At 43.9% G+C, this 24,419-nt stretch overlaps 1 protein-coding gene across 3 annotated transcripts in view; it reads right to left on the reverse strand.

Moving 5' to 3' along the window:
* The window catches only part of BRD7 (bromodomain containing 7), a 38,270-nt gene extending 25,057 nt beyond the window's left edge, over nt 1-13,213 (reverse strand). For all 3 annotated transcript variants that reach the window (XM_030833007.3, XM_030833006.3, XM_030833005.3), the window contains exons 1-2: nt 12,942-13,213; nt 12,307-12,515 (exon numbers count right to left, since the gene is read on the reverse strand). In XM_030833007.3, coding sequence (XP_030688867.1) covers nt 12,307-12,515; nt 12,942-12,990 — 258 coding nt within the window. In that variant the 5' untranslated portion in view covers nt 12,991-13,213. The remainder of the gene's footprint in view (nt 1-12,306; nt 12,516-12,941) is intronic.
* Nucleotides 13,214-24,419: the final 11,206 nt, after the last annotated feature.

Raw genomic sequence — 24,419 nt, forward strand, 5'->3', positions numbered from 1 at the left:
TACTGAGTCTGCGCGTCTGGAGCTTGTGCTGCACAACAAGAGAGGCCACGACAGTAAGAGCCCTGTGCACCACGATGAAGAGTGACCCCCGCTCACCGCAACTAGAGAAAGACCCAACAAATAAATAAATAAAATTAAAAAAAAAAATGTAATGCCTATCAAAATTGTAAGACAGGATTTTTCATGAAATTTGATAAGCCAATTGTATAATCTATCTTGAAGAGTGAGTCATCAAGAATAGAACAGTTTTGAAAAAGGTCACAATAAAATGTCTTATCAGATATTAAGTATTTGTATAAAATGATAATTAAGACAACGTGGGTCTGACACAGGGACAAACGGACCTATAGAACGTATCATAGAGCCCAGAAACAGACCCATGCACATAGAAAAGTCTTTGATGTATCACAGATTGGCATTATAAATCAATGACAAAAGGGTAGTGCTGGGACAACTGGTTATCTACATTTAAAAAGAATATGAAATTAGATCTCCACCTCATACCACGTGTAAAAGTAAATTTCAGATAAATTAAAGACTTAATTTTAAAACTTGAGATAAAGTAAAAGAATCTTTATGACTCAAGAGGAGGGATTTTCTTATCTATAAAGCTAAAAGACTAGCCTATTGACTGAGAAACACAAATAACTCAAAGTATTAGCAAAGATTACATAAAGAGCACCTACAGATTCATGTAAAAAGGTAAATAACCCAATAGAAAATGGGTAACGGGTATCATAAGTAATTCCCAGAAAAAAAACTGGAAATGTTAAGAAACATGAAAACTAGCTTCAGGCTTCCTGGAACTCTGGGAATTATGAATTTAAAAACTGGAAGGCATTTCACATCTCTATGATTGGTAAAAATTAAAATGTCTAAAAATGTCAAGTTTTGATGAAAATGTGGAGAAATGGGGCTCTCATACCTTGCAGATGGGTGAGTAAATAGGTACAACCATTAGGAGAACAATAAACAATATCTAATGAAGCTGAAGCTACCTTTATCCTACTTCTCAGCTATTCTACTCCTGGGCATATACCCTAGAGAAACTTCCTTTCACAAGTGTACATGTAGACATGTGCAAGTTTATTACAGGACTCTGTGAAATAGTAAAAAATTAGGAACAACCTACTAAAAGGAATATGGATTAATAAATTATGGCATATTTACATAGCAAGTAAAATTAATAGTCTAAAGTTACACTGTATCAGCATGTATTATATTCAGAAACAATTTCTGGAGGAAAAAGTTGAGAATTATTACAAGATTAGTTATGCAAGTTTTGAAAATATATTAGTGTATTTTACAAACGTATGCAGAAGGAGTAAAATTCTAAGGACAAGTTTTCATGTGATGCACACCAAATTCATGGTCCTCTGTAGGGAATGAGGAAGAGGAATGGATTCTGGCAGGGTACACAGAAAGTTTCATCTGTGTCTGTACTCTAATTTCTTAAAAAAAACAAAACCCAAAAATACGAGCAAAAGGCAAAATGTTACGATTTGTTAAAGCTGAATGGTTGGTATCCAGGTGGTAGTTTTTGTTTTTTTAATTCTCTGTTCTTTGAATTTTAAAAATTAAACTTTATAGTAAAATTGTCCCAAAATGTCTATTTTATGCTCAAGATTCTCAATAGGAGCTTAATTTTCTTGGCCCATGTCCAAATTTCTTGTTCTAGTATCTAGAGCAGTGGTTCTCAAAGTGTGGTTCCCAGACCAGCAACATCAGCATCATCTGGGGAATTGCTAGAAATGCAAACTCTGAGGTCTCATTATGGTTCTCAACCTTCAGTGTGCATCAGAATCACCTGAAGGTCTTGTTAAAACACCAATGACGGGCATCCCTGGTGGCGCAGTGGTTGAGAGTCCACCTGCCGATGCAGGGGACACGGGTTCATGCCCGGGTCCGGGAAGATCCCACATGCCGTGGAGCGGCTGGGCCCGTGAGCCATGGCCACTGAGCCTGCGCGTCTGGAGCCTGTGCTCCGCAACGGGAGAGGCCACAACAGTGAGAGGTCCTTGTACCACCAAAAAACAAACAAACAAAACACCAATGACTAGGCCCTGTCCCCAGAATTACTGATCCAGTAGGTCTAGAGTAGAGCCTCTGAATCTGCATTACTAACAAGTTTCTAGGCTATGTGGGTGTTGCCGATGCAGTGATCACACTTTGAGTATCACTGATACAGAACTTCACATTTGATTCTCAGAGCCCAAAGCATCTAATACAGAATATATGACTGACTGAAGCTCCAGAGAACAATGTTATAAACTGTACTCATTGTGCACTTGATGTCAGTTTCCATTAAGTTGACTGCTATCTTTTTTATGGCCTCATATTTTGGAGCAGCAATTTTTTTTTTTTTTTTTTTTTGCAGTACGCAGGCCTCTCACTGTTGTGGCCTCTCCCATTGCGGAGCACAGGCTCCGGACGCGCAGGCTCAGCGGCCATGGCTCATGGGCCCAGCCGCTCCGCGGCATGTAGGGTCTTCCCGGACCGGGGCATGAACCCATGTCCCCTGCATCGGCAGGCGGACTCTCAACCACTGCGCCACCAGGGAAGCCCTGAGCAGCAATTTTTGACTCAGGAAAGTTTTGTATCTTTTCCCCAGAAAAACTAGTATGAATCTTTTATAGGTTGGCAGGTTTAGAACAACTGTTCAATGGAAAAAAGACCCTCAGAGACAAGATCTCTTCCTATTAAACATAAATTGTGGATAGAGGACAGCCTGAAAAGGCAGTAAGCACTCTCCTAGGTGGAAAGAACTAAGGCCATAGTACAAGAAGTCTGGAGTAGGGGCTGGCAAACTTTTTTTTTTTGGTGAACAGCCAGGTAGCATAATTTATGCTTTGTGGTCCATAATGTCTGTCGCAACTACTAACCTTTGCTGGTATAGCAAGAAAGCAGCCACAGACAATATGTAAATGAATGGGTGTGGCTATGTTCTAATAAAACTTTATTTACACAATCAGGTGGTGCTTGCTCTAGTTTGCTGACACATGGTCTAGAGGCTCAAGTTCTTGCTCTAGCTTCATCCTTAACACACTCTGACCTTCTCAGGCACTCATTTACTCTCACTAGGCCTCTTTATCACCTGCAAGATACAGATTCAACTGTTGATTCTTATTTTAGAGTTTATGAGATGGTGAAATGACCATGAAACAGAAAAGCTGAAAAAGTACCAAGGGAAGGTATAATGTGTCTCTGTACTATCCCTATCTGGTAATTTTATCTAGTTAGACTGGTCTACAGTGACCACTTTACTATTTGGTACGGCAAGAGAATACTGCCTTCTGGGCCAGAGTCCAAAAGAAAAAAAGAATATAAAAAACATATACTTGGAAACTACCCTAAAGTGAAAGGAGATATTGTAACATGTTATTGCCAGACTAGATATTAGGAGATCTAGCTTCTAATTTACCAGAATGTAAACCTGAACAAGTTATTCCACTGTTTTAGTCTGTTTCACCTGTAAAACAAGAGGCTCTGATCTCTATAGTTCTCTCTCCACCTAACATTCTGATTCCTACCTTCCAATTTTTTTTTTATGATTTCAAAATACTATAGAACCCTACTGTTAACTCCACTTGTAATAGATACGTAAAACCGGAAGTTAACACAGTTCTGGTTAAGAGCGGTTTATTTTTCTAATTACATAGAGAAAACTGAACAAAAATACTAAAGCCATTTAACTTCAGGTAGGAGGGTTTATAATTTCAGTTTATAAAATGGGTTCAAATTCTGGCTTTGCCACTTATTAGCTATGAGATCATGGATCAAGTACATAATTTTTGTGGGGGGACTAATTTCCTCTTCCCTAAAATAGACACAACAATACCTACCTCAGAAGAGTGTTTTGAGGATTAAAGAAGATAGTGTATCTGAATGTTTAGCACAGTGCCTACCTAGCACATGGTGAATACTCATTCATTCATGCATTCAATAAATAAATGAGGTTCTACTGTGTGGATATTTACTGGTGGATAAACAAACACAGTCCTGCCCTTAGGAAGCCAACAGTGTAAAAAGCCACAGACATCAAACAACTTAGTAAAAGAAACCCAAACAGATTTCAAGGAGAGGATAACTGTTGGGTGAATCTAATTTAGACTGGAGAAGTAAGGGAAGGCTTCTATGAAGAAGTAACATCTGAGTTGAGATCTGAAGGAGAGAAAATTTAGCCAGGTTGAGGGTGGGAACAGAATTCTAGGGAGAGTAAATATCCTGTGTGTATGAAGGTCTGAGGCAGGAGAGAAAAACAGTGGCTATTTCCATAACTACAAACACATTGCATTTATGTCAGACTAGATTCTAATTTATCCATGACTCAACGGCAAGTTATTTTATTAATTCATAACACCTCTGAAGTAAATCTTTGCTCATATTATTAATATTATAACACTCATTGCATGTCATAGACACATTTGCCTCTTTCTGGAGTTCCTGGTGGGCAGAGGCCCAAGTCTTATTCAGCTCTGTACCCCCAAGCTCAATAATACCTAATACATAATATTTGTAGAATTAATTAATCACAAGAGACAGCGTGAAACGGTAACGTGAAAGCATGAGAAGTAACAGCTGAAGTTCTAGGTACTATCCTTCACATTGGTCACTTTTGTAGGAGAGATATATATACATAGGTATCTATGTCTATATTCAAATAATGCTTCCAGTGTACAAAACAATTTCAGAACTTTGTTTTAACAGCTGATTTTAGAATTCAAATGAAAATATCAGTTTTATTACTTTGAAGCTACACCTCATCTTTGGCCCTCCGTTCCATCTGCCACATAATTTAGCTCTTACCTCTATGATGCTTTCCCCTACTTCCCCAAGGCATAATGAGAAACACTTTCCTCTGGACTCCCAGAACACTTTATTCATACCTCTATTAGAACTTGCCAGGCCATGAAGTTTATTTATCCTTTTGTGTCTGATTTCCCAGCCCAACTTTGAGCTCCTGCAGAGTAGGAACTATATTTTATTTATCATTTGAGTCCAGTGCATCATAGGTTTCTGGTAGATATTTGCTGAATAAACAAACCAATAAATAATCCTTCTATCAGAGGACCAACACTACTCTTATGCCCTTAGTCAGAGTCCTTTCTTCTCTGGGAAGATCTTCTGTGATTAAGAGGACCACCTCAGAGGGCTTCCCTGGTAGCACAGTGGTTGAGAATCCGCCTGTCAAGGCAGAGGACACGGGTTCGAGCCCTGGTCCAGGAAGATCCCACATGCCGTGGAGCAACTAAGCCTGTGCGCCACAGCTACTGAGCCTGCGCTCTAGAGCCCGCAAGCCACAACTACTGAAGCCCGTGAGCCTAGAGCTGTGCCAGCAACAAGAGAAGCCACCGCAGTGAGAAGCCTGCGCACCACAATGAAGAGTAGCCCCTGCTTGCTGCAACTAGAGAAAGTCCGCGCGCAGCAATGAAGACGCAATGCAGCCAAATAAATAAATAAATAAATTTATTAAAAAAAAAAAAGAAAGAGGACCACCTCAGGAGGGAACAGCAAAATGGGAAAAAGCGGAGAGGATTTTCTGCCAGCCCAAATAAGCCATAGCAGCCCTGAGACCTTGGGTATGGCAGATTCATACAAAAGAAGTCAATGAATTGTGTTTTGAGAGAATTCCCACTTTGCTCAACAATTACAGTCATTCATTTCTCCTCTCTAGTTGTAAGCTACTTTACAGTTAACTCAGCAACAAAATGAGATACTAATAGTACCTACCCCATAAAGCTATTAAGTATTAAAATAGTAAATATAAAGAAGTCAGAACAATGCCTAGCATATAGTAAACACTCAAATGTTAGTTTTTATGAGTATGTATGCCCCTTGGGACCTAGTATAGTGTTTAATAAAAATGGGAATTTATTGTATATGAATAAGTTTTAAATTTTCATTAGAAGTCTTACTTACATTGGGACTTCCCTGGTGTCCAGTGGTTAAGACACCACGCTTCCACTGTAGGGGACGTGGGTTCGATCCCTGGTCGGGGAACTAAGATCCCACATTCCACATGCCGCCTGGCGCGGCCGATAAAAGTAAATAAATAAAAAATTTTTAAGTTTTACTTAATTTGAAAAGATATATGCACTCCTATGTTCAGTGCAGCAGTATTTATAATAGCCAGGCTATGGAAACAATCTGAGTGCCTATCAATGGACGAATGGAAAAAAGGATGCATATATACACACACACGTGTGTATATATACATATGTATACATACATGATGAAATATTACCCAGCCATAAAAAAAGACGAAATTTTGCCATTTGCAACAACATGGACGGACCTTGAGGATATTATGCTAAGTGAAGAAGTCAGATGGAGAAAGACAAATATTGTTATGATTCCACCCATATGTGGAATATAAAAAACAAACAAGAAAACAAAATAAATGAACAAATCAAACAAAAAAACCCTGAACACATAGATACAAAGCACAGAGTAGTGGTTACCAGAGGGGAACGGGAGGAGGGTGAAATGGGTAAAAAGAATCAACTGTATGGTGATGGATGGAAACTAAATTTTTGGTGGTGGGCATGTTGTACTGTATACAAAAGTAGAAATATAATGCTGTACACGTGAAACTGATATAATGTTATAAACTAATGTTACATCAATAAAAAATAGATTAAAACAAAATTTTACTTAACTCTAGCATTGTGAATAATATCCTATATATTTAATGCTCATGATTTTAAAAAATTTAAAGAAAAACACCTGTCATTTTATTCTGATAACATCCCTAGCAACGGGACTAGCCTAACTTCTTTGAGCATCTAAACCTGAAGCTGACTCGCAAAGTTGTTAAGACAGAATTCGGGTTAGGATTATGCTTTTCTGAAGAACAAGTCTGAGTTTCAATGAAAGAATTTAGACCTCTCATCTGAACTACTTCAATAAAAAGCCTTCTAAGTAGGTCTCCTTACACCCAGTCTCTACTCTCTTCAATATCTGCTAGATACTGTTAACAGATTACCGTTACTAAGGCTCAACATTTTATCATTCTTCCACTCAGAAAGTTTTTGACTCTCTACTGCTTACACATTCAAGTTCAAACTCCCTACTCTGCCATCTCAACTGCCTCTCAGATCTTATCCCATACTCCTCTTCACGTATTCTGTGCTTCAAAAACAGAACTACTTTATGTCCCTTGTACACACCCTCACATCTACCCACTTTCATGCTATTGTTCTTAGTTCTCCACATGGTGTGCAAGCTTCCTTACTTCTGCAGTAATGTACCATTCTGTTCAGGTATCAGCTTCTCAAGTCAGCATATAAATGAAAAGTGGGTTGTCAGGTTACCTCTGAAAATATCTGAAGTAGCCCATAAAGTATAATACTCATGGCTTTATACATATGATCCTTTATGTTTAATAGTATGATATGAAAAGAATATTTCTACTATACTACAGTAATAGCTCAGAATACATAGTTGACCCCATGTTGACTGTAGTGTTAACATCACTGTACCCTGATTTCTAAAGACTAGAGTTATGCCAGCAGGCAAATTCTTTGCCAACTGCTTGGCATTCAAATGTTTAAAAGAAAAAAAAGCCAACACACTTCGGTGTTGTGCAGATTATGGTCTGATTAAAACTAAAGCATGGGGACTTCCCTGGCAGTCCAGTGGTTAAGACATCACCTTCCAATGCAGGGCGTACGGGTTCGATCCCTGGTTAGGGAGCTAAGATCCCACATGCCTCGTGGCCAAAAAAACAAAACATAAAACAGAAGCAATATTGTAAAAAATTCAATAAAGACGTTAAAAAATGGTCCACATCAAAAAAATCTTAAAAAAACAAAAAACAACCCCCCCCCCCCCGAAAAAAACAAAAAACTAAAGCATGGTGTGCTTTTAATGCTATGGTTGGTATTAAGTACCACTGCTCTACAGGGAGAAACAATACTGATACTATCTGTTGGGGCATTTTAAACTAGTATAATCAGAGCCTTCCTACTCAAAAGAAGAATATTACTTAACTTTATATGACATCTTTGAGAAATTACAGGGTTTTGTGTTGTAAACATCTGTGCTTTCCCAAAACTTTACCTTCTCCTTATTTTCCTAAGTAAAAGATTCCTGATTTTTATTAGGATTTAATGCCCCCAACCCTTTCCCTAAACTAAAAGACATTTCCCAGCCTCCCTAGCAGCAAGGGTGGCTAAGTGATTAAGTTCTGGCTAATGAAATATAAGCAGAAGTTATGAATGCCTTTTAGAAAAACACTTTAAAAGGGAAAGGGCATGTTTTATCTTTTCCTTGTGCCCTTCCCCCTTCCTGCTACATGAACTAACAGAAGAGTCACCAGTCCCTCAGAACCACACATACTCTAGCCCCTTTCAGGCCCACAGGTGTCACATGGCTGACTTTCCCCAAGAAAAGACCAGAAGCAACTGCTGTTCCTAAAACTCTCTGGAGATCCAGAGTACAGCTCAGAGAAAGGTGTCCTTCTGAAGTCTCCCTAGCAAAGGAACCCCTCTTCCCCCTCCCCAGTCCAGCCTGGAGAAAAGGGATAACCCAAACAGGCTCTACAGAACCAGTGACACCCCAGAAGTATCCCACAGTCCCTAGCCCTGAGTCCTGGGGAAGTGGGACCTTGGGCAAATTCACTTCAATTCTGAGTTTCCACTTTACCTTCTGTACAATGGAAATCATCCACCTCCCTGCCCTACTTTGGGTGTAATTTCCAAATGAAACTGTGGATAAGAAAGCATGTTAATTTGCAATGAAATAAAAATATATAGGTGGCTAATGATACTTAGAGCCACCATCAAGAAAGGGCAGAGGGGGAGACTTCCAGGAACCTATCCTGAAAATATCCTTATAAAAGTATACAAAGCGATGTGAACAATGAGGTTCAATGCAGCATTATTTGTAACATTCAAAAGTTATATAAAATAAAATATGGTACAGTAATATAACCAAATACAATGTAGTTAATAAAAAGATGAGATAATTGATAAAACAAGAAATGAGGAGTATGAGTATATCAGCTGGCATAATGGTAGAAACTGCCAGAACTAAACCCAGAAGTGGTTAAAAGGGGTTCAACTTCCAGTTAAACGAGATGATGGTGGGAAAAAAGAGTACAGAAGAGATGACAGTGGGTGAAAGATATCAACACACTTGGGAGATGAAAGGCAAGTGGAGGAGTCTGCAGATCAGAGAAAGCAAGATACCTCCTGCATGCAAGGAGGGAGACACCGCTGAGAAAAGTTCTAACCTCAGAAACCTGGAAAAGCACAAAACTTTGGCGGCTCCCAATCAAAATGATCAGGTCTCTGTTTAGTGACGCCCACAGTGAAGTCCATCAGCTGACAAACTTTGTCTAGGCACAAAGCATATAATCAGCCTTTTTGTGCTTCACATTTAAATACAAATAGATTACAAACACTCAACAGATAACTAAATGATGCTTTTAACACAAAAGGAAGAGACCAAATAAAATGAAGAACTTGAGGGGAAATAGAGACAGTGCAAGGAGCAAAAAAAAACTTAGAAGAAAAATATCAAAAAAACTCATCAATTAATATTTCAGAGAAATAAAAGATCCTGCATGTAAAAACAAGAACAGGATGTTATTAAAACAAGGACAGTTAGAAAACATGAAAAAGTTCTTGGAAATTCAAAATACAAGGTCTGAAATAAAATTCAAGAGCAGAGCCAGAAGACAAAGTTTAGGAACTCTCTTTGAAGGAAGAACACAAAAAACAAAGAGGAAAAAGAGGAGAAAAAAACGTAAGAAAATTAGAGAATCAGTCCAGAAGTCCAACATCTAAATGGCAGGGGTTCTAGAAAGAGAGAAGAGAGAGAACGGAGGGAAGGAAGCTATCACAGAAATACTTCAAGCAAACATCTCAGACCTGAAGGCAAGAATATCCATTGTGCAACAGACTACTGAAGATAAAGGGGAAGATTCTAAGCATTTTGAGAGAGCACATACTGGTCATGTACAAAGGACTAAGAATCAGAAGGCAACAGACTTCTCAACAGCAAATCTAGAAGCCAGAAAACAACACGCAATGCTTTCAAAATTCTTGGAGAAAATAATTTCCAATTTGGAGTTCCATGCTGAGTCAAACCATCAATCTACATGAGGAGAGTATATGGGAGTAAAATAAAGATGTTCAAACATGTAAGAACTTACAAAAATCTACCTCCTATGAATGCTTTCTTAGGAAGTTCGTAGAGTTAAGACTCCACCAGAACAAAGGAGTAAATCAAGAAGAAGACATGGGATCCAGAAAGAATGCAAAGGAGGCCTAGAGAACAACTAGTCCAGATTAGAGCAGGAAGGGACAGAGGGCTGCAAGATGGATGTTTCCAAAAAAGGGGAAGTGTCTGACCATGTGAAAAACAGAAATCAGATGGGTTTTACAAATCTGTTAGAAGTTTGGGAAGAATTAGTACATGATAACTAAACAAATGAAAGCAATTAATTAACTGGTCAAGATCAGATCTGTATTTGTATATTCCATTTGTCTCCAGTGAACAATAATTAGAAATAAAAACTGAATATTGAGCTGTATCTACACTGGGAGAATGCAGGAAGGGAAATTGGGGGCGTGGAGCAATATAAGGATGCTAATTTAAATTCTCATCTTTTGCAACATGATGTCAGTAAAAGATGTACACATAAATCAGTAAACAGCAATATAAACCTACATTTAGAAATGGAGATAAACATCCAAAGAAAAAAAAGTTTGGGAAGTAAAACTCCAGGATGGAGCAGGACACCGCTTTTATGTTAAAAGCCTTGTAGTACTCTTGACATTTTTTTTAATATAATTTTTTTCAATTGGAGTATAACTGCTTTACAATGCTGTGTTAGTTTCTGCTGTACAACGAAGTGACTCAGCTATATGTATACATGTATCCCCTCCCTCCCCCCTCCCCCCCATCTAGGTCACCACAGAGCAACGAGCTGAGCTCCCTGTACCGCAGGTTCCCACTAGCTATCTATTTCACACATGGTAGTGTATTTATGTCAAACCTACTCATGAATTACCTTACTCCTAACAGTAAATAATTTTAAAAAAACGAAACAAAACTGGTTACCTCTGAAGAGGAAGATTAAATGAGGTACCTGAGTGAGCAAAACTTTTTCCCTTCCATTTTGTTCACTTCTGTATTACTTGAATTTCTTTAAAAAAAAAATCATAGGCATATATGGCTTTTATAGTTTAGGGAATAAAAAATTAGACAGTTCTATATATTGTCACAATCTAGACAAAGGCAATAAACACTGGGGCAGAAAGGCATATAATTAAGAAATTCCAAAAAGAGAATCTCTAAGATTTAGTGACTTACCCATGTGTTTCATCACACGGACTAGAACATTTCTGTTGTGTATATAAATATTAAAAAATTATAAAACTAAACCTACAGAAATCTAGCTTCAAGATCCAGTAACTGATTAAACAAGTCACTTCGTGACAGGTTAAATTTGGGAAGTGCCGAAGAAGCCTAGGACAATTCCAGGTATGTATGTGATCATCCTTGGAAGGAAAGTTAATTATTATTACTATTTATATAGAGATGGCAGCTACTTTCTTTTTTACGTTCTATTAGCTGCAAATGGTTAAGAAAATGCTTATTTTCATCACTGATGTCATATCCCTTAAAGGTCTCTGATCAAATTATCTCATCAATAGACTCAAACTTTGTTCTAAAATATGAAAGTTGTTCATTATGTATTTGGAATTATAGTATTTATTTCAGAACAAAACTTGAATCCCAATAGATCCCATTTACTTTTTTTTTTTTTTTTTTTTTTTTTTGCGGTACGCGGGCCTCTCACTGTTGTGGCCTCTCCTGTCGCAGAGCACTGGCTCTGGATGCGCAGGCTCCGCGGCCTGTGGGATCTTCCCGGACCGGGGCACGAACCCGTGTCCCCTGCATCGGCAGGTGGACTCCCAACCACTGCGCCACCAGGGAAGCCCCCCATTTACTTTTGAAATGACTATTTTCCACAAACCTCGAACACTGAGGCTTTCTTGAGCATGACTTTTACCTTTCCTAGATGGTAGGAAGCAGCTCCTGAAAATCAGGACTTAGCTGCTCACTCACCTGATGTGTGAGTACAACTAAGAGTATAATTAAAGACAGAGCTGTTGAAACTCAGATGATTCATGTTTCTATTCTGCCCTGCTCCTGCTCAAGACAAGTCCGATTTTACAAGCGTTTCAGCATCTCACTAGACACAAAGAAAATAAAGCAAGGTTGACAGCGGGAGGCGGCAACCCTCAGAAACTGGTACCACCTGCAGAGCTGAAGCAACGCAACGACCTTTACCTTTATTCGTCTCCGTTTTCTCCCCTTTTCCTCCCCTGGAACCTGTTTCTCTCCTTTCTTTCTCTTTTTCCGCTTTCGGTCCTTGTGTTTGTCGTGATCGTTTTTGTCTTCTAAGAGGGTGGAGTCGTGCCCGGAGCTGCCCGTGGAGAGTTCGGTGACTTCGTTCCCTCCCACTTTGAGGACCAGCTTCAAAGGCTTCTCTACATACTCTTAAATGAAAGGAAAGGGCTTCAATTAAAGGAGGCACTCGCAGGGCAGTATCCACAACGAAGAGTGACCGCTGGACGGGAGAGAAGGAGGCGCACAGGCCGAGGCGGCCCGGGGAACGCAGTGGGCGCCCCACGAAGCACCTGTTGAATGACGGGCACTCGCCGAGTGGACGCCCCGAACGTTCCCGGGCCGCCTCACACCCCTCAACAAGAGACCCGCCCGGACCGGGGGTCCCGGGTTCGAATGCCGCCCTAGCCTGGGGTATGCGCGGCTCAGACGGGTCGCGTCCCCTTCGCGGGTCCGGTCCTTCCCGCGGGAGGCGTGGCCCCCGGCCCGCCTCGGACGCTCGAGGGTAGTCTCGAAGGCACGAAAACCCCACCGAGCCGCCGCGGGCTCGCCACCCTCCACCGCGGCCCACTCCTTACCCTCGTAGAGGTGTTTGTCCGACTTGTGCTTCTTGTGCTTCTTGCCCATGTCCGACCGGGCCCCGGTGCCCGCCCCCCGCGCCAGGCCCAGGCCGTGCGGCGCCGCTTCCGGTCCGGGCCAGGCGAGCGGAGGGCGGGAGCGGGGCCCACGAGACCCCGCGCCTCGAGGCAGGGGTACGGCGTGCGCCGAACGGCGCGAGGCCTCGCACGAAGAGACCCAGCAGCGGCCGAGCGCGCGAGACCCAGCCGGAGCCCGGGAGCGGCTGCGGGTCGGCGAGCGGCCGGCGGAGGCGGGAGAGAGGGCCTGCCGCGCGCGCAGAGAGCGGCCGGCTGCGCGTGGCGGCCCCTGGCGGCTGGAGGTAGCGCTGCAGCCTGCGGCCCGGGGGCGGAGTCCGGCCCGGGGGCGGGGCCAGGGTGGGATCCACCACTCTGAAACTCTCTTTTCTCCGTCACTCTCCCTTCCTTCATCTTCATCTCTCTCTCTTCCTTGCCTCCCTTGATGCCTTCCCTCCTCCTCGCCCCCTCCTTCCTTTTTCTTTTCATCACCCTTCCTCCTTTCCTGAATCCTCCCTTTTATCCCACTTTCCCTAGCTTCTATCTTCCCTTTAACATTATTTGTTGAACCCTGTACTGGATGCCAGATCCAGCAAATCCAGCACCTTGGTAACTGAAGGATTGTAACTTAAAAAACAACAACAACAGAAAACTTATGTGATGATATGTAAAGGCCTCCAAGACCTTAATTAAAACAACATCAACAAAGTATGGAGCAGAGTGTATTTGGTAAGATGCATGCATGGAAATAAATGTCATCTGGATTAAAAGGCTGTGATGGATACACAAGAACTGTTAACAGTGGTTATCTCAGGTGAATAGGACTGGAGGTGGAATGGATTGGTTTAGTTTTATGCTTCTCTGTACGGTTTGAAAAGTTTCTCATGTGCATGTTTAATTTTTTTGAAATAAAAAGAAAGAAAATTTAGAAATTAGATTGAAAAAAATGATGAAAATATATCTGGATCCACACCAAGTGGGGGTCCAGACTAACAGTATTGCTCTGTAGATGGATGTCCACTCCTCAATCCTGTTTTAAGCCCTTCTTCTCATTCACTTTTATCCTTAGATGCTGAGCCTTACTGGTGAGATGAATTATTCACATTTTTGCTCACCGGCATTTACCTGAATAAAATGTTAAGGTGTGTTTAAGATAGCACATCCAGGGATTATGGCTGCAGGGAAACAAAATGATGTTGATATTTTTCTACATGACAACCTTGTAAGGTAGGAAGGGCAGAGATATTCTTATTCCCATTTTACAGATGAGGAAATGGATACCCAGAGAAATTAAGTAAGTTGCCAGTTAGTGGTAGAGCCAGGCTTCAAATCCAGGTTTTCTGAATCTGAATCATAAGCTTGTGAACCTGATGAAGGAGGTCTTGATTGTCTCTACCTTTAGAGTTACAGTGCCCTGTTTGTTTTCAGATAAACCTATAATCACAGCTTGCTCTCAAGAAAGGAGCTGACATTAATCATTTATACTTGAGTAAGAGTTTGGACCTCGGGATTACTTCTCCCAGGAAGATCTGTAGCTTTAACTTGAACTGCAGTGGTGAAATGGTACACTTGTAATTCAGAGCCCTATGGTTGGATAATGACAGAAATCCAGTTTGAATTATTTCAAGTAAATAAAAAAGATGTATTGGGTCACATGTCCAGGAAGGACAGGAGTAAAGGTCGCCTGAAGAAAGATGGGAACCAGGGATTTGATGCTGTGACGTCTCTCTCTCTTTCTTTGTGTCATCCCTTGGGCTCCATTTTTTGGGGCTCCAGTTTTTTCCCCCTACAAGGCTGAAAACACTGTTACCAGCAGCTGTATCCTGACTAATTGGGAAACGGGTCTCTTTCTTTCCTATCAGCTTCACCCAGGAAAATATTTCAGGGGAGGGCTCTGACTGGCTTGGCTTGGGTCACATGTTTTATAGGCAAGGGAACGGGAGATTGATCCAGCTTGGATACCAAGTGATCCAGCTTGGATACCAAGTCCACCCCTAAGGCCAAGAGGAGTTAAGAGTCTATGACTGGCAGTCCCCACCAGACCCCAGTGATGAGTCAGTGAAGATGAGGTTCCTTTAGAGGAGGGGAGCTGCTTTTCCACAAAGGCTAAGAGTTTGTGTCTGTTAGCTCCCTGTAACACGCCTCTCTGGCATCTGTGAGGTGGATGTCAGAGTGGAGCAAGAGAGGTGTTGGCGAAGGGAACCTCTGTTGCTCTGAAATCAAGCCACCAAAGCCCCCTAAGTATAGAGCAAAGCTTGGTTTCAGCTTTTCAACTACTGGCTGTAACTGTTTTTGCTTTAAGGAGAACTGCTATGCCAGCTCCCCCTATGGGTCTGGCCTCACTCCAGGCTGAACCTGTGAGTTTTCAGGCCTTCTCCTCATCACCCAGTATGCTCCCCCAGGGCAGGGTTTGGTCTGGGGAGCACAGGACCTTTGTGTCCGTAGCACCCAGCACAGTGACCACTACTCTGCAAAGGCCCCTCAGAACTAGCTCACTGTGTGTGTGTGTGTGTGTGTGTGTGTGTTTGTGTGTGTGTGTCTTCCCTCTGAGCGCCCTGTGATGGAGGGAAAGGGTCCAGTTAACTCATTTACATTAGGGAGTTAGTAATTTCCCTCCTTTTCGCAACAGAGATCTTACCTAGGTCCCAAAGTATTCCCAGCAGTGTAAGAACCTGAAGCAGAGAACACTTCACAGAAAAAAGTTCCTGGGAGATAGAAACCTCAACTCATCTACTTTTTTATTCCCAGCCCAAGGATAGTGCCTGGCGCCTAAAAGGCACCAGAAAATTCTAGTTGAAGTGAACATTGTAGAGTCAGGCAGAGTCTAAAATGACCCCTCAAAATTCCTGCCTCCTGGTGTCACTTCCTCCAATTGACCGTGGGCTGGCCTAGAGACTTACTTCTGACCACAGAATATGGCAAAAGTGATGAGATGTCACTTCTGTGATCTGGTTCCAGAAGATTGTGGCTTTCGTCTTGTTAGCCAACTCTGTTGTCTTCTTGGCTTGCACGCTTCGGGGAAGCAAGCTGCCCTTTTGGATAGGCTCACGTGCAAGGAATGGAGGGCATCCTCTAACCAACACCCCCAAGAGCTGAGGCTGTCAGTCCAGCTGTCCTTGAGCCATTGGTCCTGCCAACAACCACCCGAGCTTCAAAGTGAATCCTTCCTCAGTGGAGCATTCAGATGAGACCTCTGCCCTGGCTCACACCTTGATTACAGACTTGGAGAGACCCCAAAGCAGAAGACCCAGGGAAACTATGCTCAGACTCATGACCCACAGGAACTGTAAGATAATAAACGTATGTTTACTTAAACCACCAAGTCTTAGTGTAATTTGTTATATGGTATTTGTATAAAAAGTTTATACAGGGCTTCCCTGATGGCGCAGTGGTTGAGAGCCTGCCTGCCGATGCAGGGGATGCAGGTTCGTGCCCCGGTCCAGGAAGATCCCACATGCCGCGGAGCGGCTGTTCCCGTGAGCCATGGCCACTGAGCCTGCGCGTCTGGAGCCTGTGCTCCGCAACGGGAGAGGCCACAACAGTGAGAGGCTCACGTACCGCAAAAAAAAAAAAAAAAAAAAAAAAGTTTATACAAATAAGCTTTCTGAGCCTCTTACATATGTCAATAAGAAGGACTGAAATGACAGAAACTGAGCAATTGCCTGTGCAGGGGACTTGGCTGGAGTGTTGCCCACGCTGCCATCCCCTTTTAACCTCTTAGGTGGGTGAGAAGAGCACTCTTATCCCTGTCCCACAGGTGAGGAAACTGAGGTCGGGAGAGGTCAGGTGGTTTATGCAAGGTCGCACAGCTTGCCTGTCTGGGATCTGAATCCTTGTCTGCCCACCTCCGAACCCCACATTCTCACCATTAGTTCACACTGCTCTTCAAAAAGAGGGTCAGATAATCTCCAAAGTCCCTTCCTGCATGTTTGGAGTAGCGTTAGATGAAAACAAATTCCAGAAGAAGATGCATATACTCACATAAACGTGTAGAAATGGATGTTTGTGCCTTGAAAAGGATCAGAAGGTAAGTTGAAGAACGGAAATAGTTTTGCTGTTATGGAACAAGGGGAAGTTGACCAATAAAAGATGACTGCTTGGGTTTCCCTGGTGGTGCAGTGGTTGAGAGTCCGCCTGCCGATGCAGGGGATGCAGGTTCGTGCCCCGGTCCGGGAAGATCCCACATACCGCGGAGCGGCTGGGCCTGTGAGCCATGGCCGCTGAGCCTGCACGTCTGGAGCCTGTGCCCCGCAACGGGAGAGGCCACAGCAGTGAGAGGCCCGCGCACCGCAAAAAAAAAAAAAAAAGATGACTGCTTGACTTGATGGACCAGCTCTCTAATGGCCAAACTTCAGTTGTCTTTTTTTTTTAGTATTTATTTATTTTTTTGGCTGCGTCGGGTCTTAGTTGTGGTATGTGGGCTCTTTCCTTGTGGCGCGAGGGCTTCTGTCTAGTTGTGGCAAACAGGCTCTGGAGCGCGCGGGCTTAGTTGCCCCGCGGCATGTGGGAATCTTAGTTCCCCGACCAGGGATTGAACCCGAGTCCCCTGCATTGGAAGGGGGATGCTTAACCACTGGACCACCAGGGAAGTCCCCAAACTTCAGGTTTTATGAGACCTGTGTAGGGGTCTGGTTCTGACCTGGGCTGCAAGGGGAGGCTCCTTGCCAGCAGCTGGTCACCCCTCATAAGGAGAGGGAGCTTCTCTCTCGTGCATCCTTATTGGTGGAAAAGGAGGAGCACAGTGGGAGAGGACAAGATTGGCTCTGTACCTTGCTTAGTCCCACCCAGCACCTTCTTACATCTGTGGGCCTCTGTCAGTTCCCTTGCAGCCTGGTTTGCCGCACCTCCGTCGTGGAGGCTGAATGGATGCTTTCTCTTTCCAAGGTGGACTGGCCTGATGCATTTCACCAGATTCCTAGAACACAGCCCCTGATGCTTTGGGCATGAATAACTGCTGTGACACCTGTTGAGCATCTGCTGTGCACTCACCAGCCTGGACCCTTCCTCAGTGTCTTCCCTGCAACACCCAGAGGAGGAGATAGCGTGTCCATCTTACAGAGGCAGCATCAGGACCAGACAGGAGCCACCTATGTTACACAGCTAGAGGGTGGAAGTCAGAATCAAAACACCGAGAGTGAGACCTGGTGTAGAGTAAGTCCTCAGTAAATGTCAGCTGCTAGCATTAATTTTTTAAAGTAAATTTATTTATTTATTTACTTTTGGCTGCATTGGGTCTTCATTGCTGCGTGCGGGCTTTCTCTAGTTGCGGCTAGTGGTGGCTACTCTGTTGCGGTGTGCGGGCTTCTCATTGCGGTGGCTTCTCTTGTTGCGGAGCACGGACTCTAGGCGTGCGGGCTCCAGTAGTTGTGGCCCACAGGCTCAGTAGTTGTGGCTCACGGGCTCAGTAGTTGTGGCTTGCGGACTCTAGAGTGCAGGCTTCAGTAGTTGTGGCTCACGGGCTCCGTTGCTCCGTGGCCTGTGGGATCTTCCCGGACCAGGGCTCGAACCCATGTCCCCTGGCAGGCGGATTCTTAACCACTGCGCCACCAGGGAAGTGCTAATTTTAAAATATTCTATGATCCTTTAAAAACGTGATTCAGATGATGTCACTCTCCTGCTCAAAACTGTCTCGTGCCTCTCCCTCTTCCTCAGAGTCAAAGCCAAACCCTTACCTTGGCTTTCAGGGCCTGATCTGGCCTCATTATCTCTCCAGCCCCACTTCTTGTCCCTGTCACCGTGGCTGGGCCACACCGGCCTCCTCACTTGTTCTGACACACCCAGGACCACAGCCTCTGCTCTTCCCTGTGCCTGGAATACTCTCCCCTCAGCTCCTGGCCTGGCTCCTGCCCTTGGGCCATCCTGGGCTCCAGAGTGACTGCCTCAGCAGCACTTCTGACTCCTCAGCCCCCGTGGCTTTGCTTCTCTTCATGGAGTTACGTGTCAGTTACCCGTCTGCGTGCGTCTTTGTCCACTCTCTCCACTGGACTCCCAGCTCCTTGGGGACAGGGACTGGGTCTGTCTCCCTTACACTGTGTCCTCTGCACCTAGCACAGTGCCAGGCTCAGCGCAGGCCCTCAAATATTTGTTGGATGAAGGAATGAATAATTACCACTGTTTTGTGAGATGATTCCCCCCTCTCTGTCCTCTCCGAGGGTCTTTTAGTTGGGGACAGGAGGTAACTGGTGGCCTCTGGGAGAATCTGAGAATGAGGAGGGGGAGAAGAGGCACTGGGGAAGGCTGGCCACTGGGGGGTGTGGCATTCCCAGGAAATGGCCTCTGACCGGCTCTCTCAGGCCCAGGCCTCTCTGCAGCTGCCCAGTGGGCCTGAGGCCGGGGCAGGCCAGGCCCTGAGCAGACTCATTACCTTGAGGTGTGCCAGGCTCCCACCACAGCTGGGCCTTCTTTCTGACCTTGGCGCCTCTGTGGAGAGGGCGCCCTGGGACACAGCTGATGTCCCGGACACCTGACCCTGGGATAGAGTGTGGTCTCCCTTGGTTGGGACAGTTCTGGGAGAGCTGGTGGGGACCCTTTACAGGAATCCCCTTATAGCTGCCAGATGAAAAATGCTTACTGGGAGCCGACCCCCGATCTAGACACACTGAAAGGCCTGAACATCAGGGGCTCCCACGACCTTCCCCTCTGTCCTGCTGTGTTCACCAAAGCCCCCTAATGCAGCAGAGAGGCAGGACAAAGATCTCCCATCACCTGTTGTCCTCGGGCTACTACTTCTTCTCTAGTCTTCCTTTGTCTGAGCCTCAGTTTTCTCCTGTGAGGAATGGGCAGAACCTGCCCTGTGCATCCTGTGTTGTTGGCATGAGGGTCAGGGTAAGTGAAAAGGCTTCTTGCACAGTGAAAGCCTTCCGAAGTAAATATGATGGAGCAGGAAACTGCTGTTCTCCCAGATGCTCTGGGGGTGCCCTGCACTCTGTCCCTAGGGGTAAAGGGGGAGGTGGCATTTCCCGAGCCCAGACCCCCAGCAGCTGGAGCATGTGCCCCAGTTTGGCAGCAGGGATGGGCCTACCTGGCACCAGCCTGTCTGTGCTGCTGGGAGAGCCCCAGAGGGGGCCGAGGCTGGGTCGATGAGCAGCTCTTTGGGGATGCAGCAGCCTGAGGTGATTCGCTGTGACAGGCTGTCGATGGTGCAGCTTCCAGGGCTGTTCATGAGGCCCCAGCCGCCTGCCTCTGAGTGAACAAAAGAGAGGTGGCAGATGACAGCTGTCCATGTAGATATCCTGGGCTGCCTCTGCCCTTGTGGCCCCGGAGCCGCTTGCTCAAGTGTGGTAAGTCCAAGCCACGGTGCCCATTGCAGACAACCGCAAAGTCATTTGGACTCAGATTCTGCCATGATAAAGATAAACCTGGAGCCCTCGATCAAATAGGAAACATGAGTTAATCTTTGCGAAGGGTGTAAGGTTTCTGTCCTGATTCATTTTTTTACATATGGATGTTCAGTTGTTCCAGGACCATTTGTTGAAAAGATTCTTTTCTCCATTATCCTGCCTTTACTCCTGTCAGTAGATTATATTTATAGGCATCTATTTCTGTGTTATCAATTCTGTTCCACCGACCTATTTGTCTGTTCTTTCATCAGCACCACACTGTCTTGATTACTGTGGCTTTATAGTAAGTCTTGAAGTTGAGTAGTGTGTCTTCCAACTATTTTTTAAAAAATATTTATTTATTTATTTTGGCTGTGTTGGGTCTTAGTTGCAGCACGTGGGATCTTTCGTTGCAGCGTTCGGGCTTCTCTCTAGTTGTGGCTTGCAGGTTTTCTCTCTCTCGTTGTGACGTGCAGGCTCCAGGGCTCTGTAGTTTTGGCGTGCAGGCTCCAGGGCTCTGTAGTTGTGGAGTGCGGGTTCCAGAGCGTGTGGGCTCTGTAGTTTGCAGCATGCAGGCTCCCTAGTTGAAGCACGTGAGCTCAGTAGTTGTGGAGTGCGGGCTTAGTTGGCCCACAGCATGCGGGATCTTAGTTCCGTGACCAGGGATTGAACCTGCATCTCCTGCATTGGAAGGTGGATTCTGGTCCAGTAGTAACTGGACCACCAGGGAGGTCCCTGCGTGTTTTCCAACTTTGTTCTTCTTTAGTATTGTGTTGGCTACTCTGGGTCTTTTGCTTCTCCATATAAACTTTAGAATCAGTTTGTCAATATCCACAAAATAATTTGCTGCAATTTTGACTGGGATTGCATTGAATCTATACATCAAGTTGGGAACAACTGACATCTTGATAATACTGAGTCTTCCTATCTGTGAACATGGAATATCTCTCCATTTATTTACTTCTTTTTTGATCCCTTTCATCAGAGTTTTGTAGTTTTCCTCCTATGGGTCTTGTACATATTTTGTTAGATTTATACCTAAGTAGTTCATTTTTCTAGGGGCGGTGCTAGTATAAATGGTATTGTGTTTTTAATTTCAAATTCCACTTGTTCATTGATGGTATATAGGAAAAGGATTGCCTTTTATATATTGACCTTAATTCCTGCAACCTGCTATGATCACTTATTAGTTCCAGCTTTTTAAACAATTCTTTCAGATTTTCTACACAGATGATCATGTAATCTGTGAACAAAGACAATTTCTTCTTCCAAATCTGTATTTTCTTGTCTTGTCTTGTTGCATTGGTTAGAATTTCCAGTATAATGTTGAAAAGGAGTGGTGAGAAGGGAAATCCTTGCCTCGTACCTGATCTTAGAGGGAAAGCTTCGAGTTTCTCACCATTAGGTATGATGTTAGCTGTAGATTTTTTTGGTAGCTGTTCTTTGTTTTTTTTTTTGTGGTACGTGGGCCTCTCACTGTTGTGGCCTCTCCCGTTGCAGAGCACAGGCTCCAGATGTGCAGGCTCAGCGGCCATGGCTCATGGGCCTAGCTGCTCCGTGGTATGTGGGATCTTCCCGGACCGGGGCACGAACCCGTGTCCCCTGCATCGGCAGGCGGACTCTCAACCACTGCGCACCAGGGAAGCCCCTTATAATGTTTTTGCCTGGTGTTGGTATTGGGCTAATGCTGGCCTCATAGAATGAGTTAGGAAATATTCCCTCTGCTTCTATCCTCTAAAAGAGATTATAGAGAATTTGTATATTTTCTTTCTTAAATTTCTGGTAGATTTCAGCAGTGAACCCATTTGGGCCTGATGCTTTCTCTTTTGGAAGGTTATTAATTATTGATTCAATTTCTTTAATAGATATGGACCTATTCAGATGGTCTATTTCTTCTTTTGTGAGTTTGGCAAATTTCATCTTTCAAGCAATTGGTCCATTTCATCCAGGTTATCAGGTTTGTGGGCATACAGTTGTTCATTGTATTCCTTTATTATCCTTTTAATGCCTGTACAAGCTGTAACGATATCCCCTCTTTCATTCCTTTTTTGTTTTTTTAAATTAATTTTTATTGGAGTATAGTTGCTCTACAATATTATGTTTCTACTGTACAGCAAAATGATTCAGCCATACATATTCATATTCCCCTCTCTTTTGGATTTCCTTCCCATTTAGGTCACCACAGTACATTAAGTAGAGTTCCCTGTGCTGTACAGCATGTTCTCATTAGTTGTCTATTTTATACATAGTATCAATAGTGTATATGTGTCAATACCGATCTCCCAATTCCTCCCACCCCCCCTTTCATTTCTGACACTAATAATTTGTGTCTCTTTTTTTCTTAGCCTGACTAGAGGCTTATTGATTTTATTATTTTTTTTCAAAGAACTAGCTTTTGGTTTCATTGATTTTTCTCTATTGATTCCCTATTTAACCAATTTTTACACCTTGGAAACAAACACATTGAAATTTAGGTCGCTGATTATTTTTTTTTAATTTATTATTTTTTTATTTACTTTTGGCTGCCTTGGGTCTTCGTTGCTGCGTGCAGGTTTTCTCTAGAGGGGGCTACTCTTTGTTGCGGTGGCTTCTCTTATTGCGGAGCACAGGCTTTAGGCACACAGGCTTCAGTAGTTGTGGCTCGCGGGCTCTAGAGTGCAGGCTCGGTCGTTGTGGCACATGGGCTTAGTTGCTCCATGGCATGTGGAATCTTCCCGGACCAGGGCTCGAACCCGTGTCCCCTGCATTGGCAGGCGGATTCTTAACCACTGCGCCACCAGGGATGCCACTAGGTCATTGATTATTAAAAAAGTAAATGTTAAAACTTTTAACTTAAAAGATAAAATACATTTGCAGTAAAGAGACAGTGCTTTTATTTCTTACACACAAGAGCTCTGCTTAATATTTCATTTGAAATAAGAAGTTGCTAAAAATCTTTGAAAACCACTCAATGATATGATCTCCAGGGATCCTCCCATGGCTCTGTGATTCAGTTAGATTAAACAATGTTGTGGTCAGATGTTTTTGTTTTAAAAATATTTATCTTTTAGTAAACCATAAAACCATACAGATTAGTCAAGTTTGGATATGTGGTTGGATAAAGTCACCTGGAACATGATATAGGGTAAGAGCACCGGACTAGAAATCAGAATGCCTGGTCTTCATCCTTGTATCGTAGCCTTCATGTGAAAGTCAGAATGCTTTTTTTTGACGGTGTCAGAAACCCACTCCTAATGAGGTTGAGTTTTAGGTATGGCTCCATTCAGAAGCTCAAATGGTGTCAAAAATTCATGCTTTCTCTATCTCTTGGCTCTGCACTGGTCCTATTCTCAGACAGGCTCTAATGGCCTCCAGCAGCTCCACGCTGACATCCTCAGAGATCCCAATTCAGAGAAAAGAGAATGCTCCTTCCCCCAGGGGTCCAGCAAAAAGTCTTGGGGTTATCTGATTGAACTGAGTTAGATCATGTGTCCACTCTGAACCAATTACCATGAAGGGGCGGGGTGGGGGGGGAGGTGGCCCTGAGTGGTGGATTTGAATGACAAGCCAAGTCTAGATCGTAAGTCCACCCTGGAACTTGGGTGGGAGGCCGGTGCCACCTAAACCATGTGGCCTAAGTTGAGATCCCCAAGAAAAATTAGGGAGCTGTTACCACAGGATTGGAGAATGGATGCTGGATAGGCAAAGCCATTTAGTAGAAACAAAAACAAACCAGTTTCTAAACTCAGTTTCTCTCCCTGCCTTGAGGGGACCACGGTTGTGAGGGTCCAGTGAGAGGAGGATGTGGACAACAGGGAGGACGGGTCCCTGTCCTGAGGTGGATGCAGCCTGGAGGCAGGTTGCTGTGCAAACTTGGCTGGCAGACAATACCTGGTTGAACAGAAACATACGGTATTTAACGAACACAACAGGCTTCACAAAATGTGACTCTTGGCTCTCGCGAGGCTGGTCACCAACGAAGGGCTGGCGGAGAGACTCTTCCTGACTAATCACATTCTGATCGGCTTCGTGGACGCTGCCCCGCTCATCCCAGAGGCGAATGTGCCCATTTGCTCAGGGAAATGCAACCAGGGAGGCTTTTTCTGCCTCTCTCTCCTGTGATCTT

Source organism: Globicephala melas, chromosome 19 (assembly GCF_963455315.2).
Source record: "Globicephala melas chromosome 19, mGloMel1.2, whole genome shotgun sequence".
NCBI lineage: Eukaryota > Metazoa > Chordata > Mammalia > Artiodactyla > Delphinidae > Globicephala > Globicephala melas.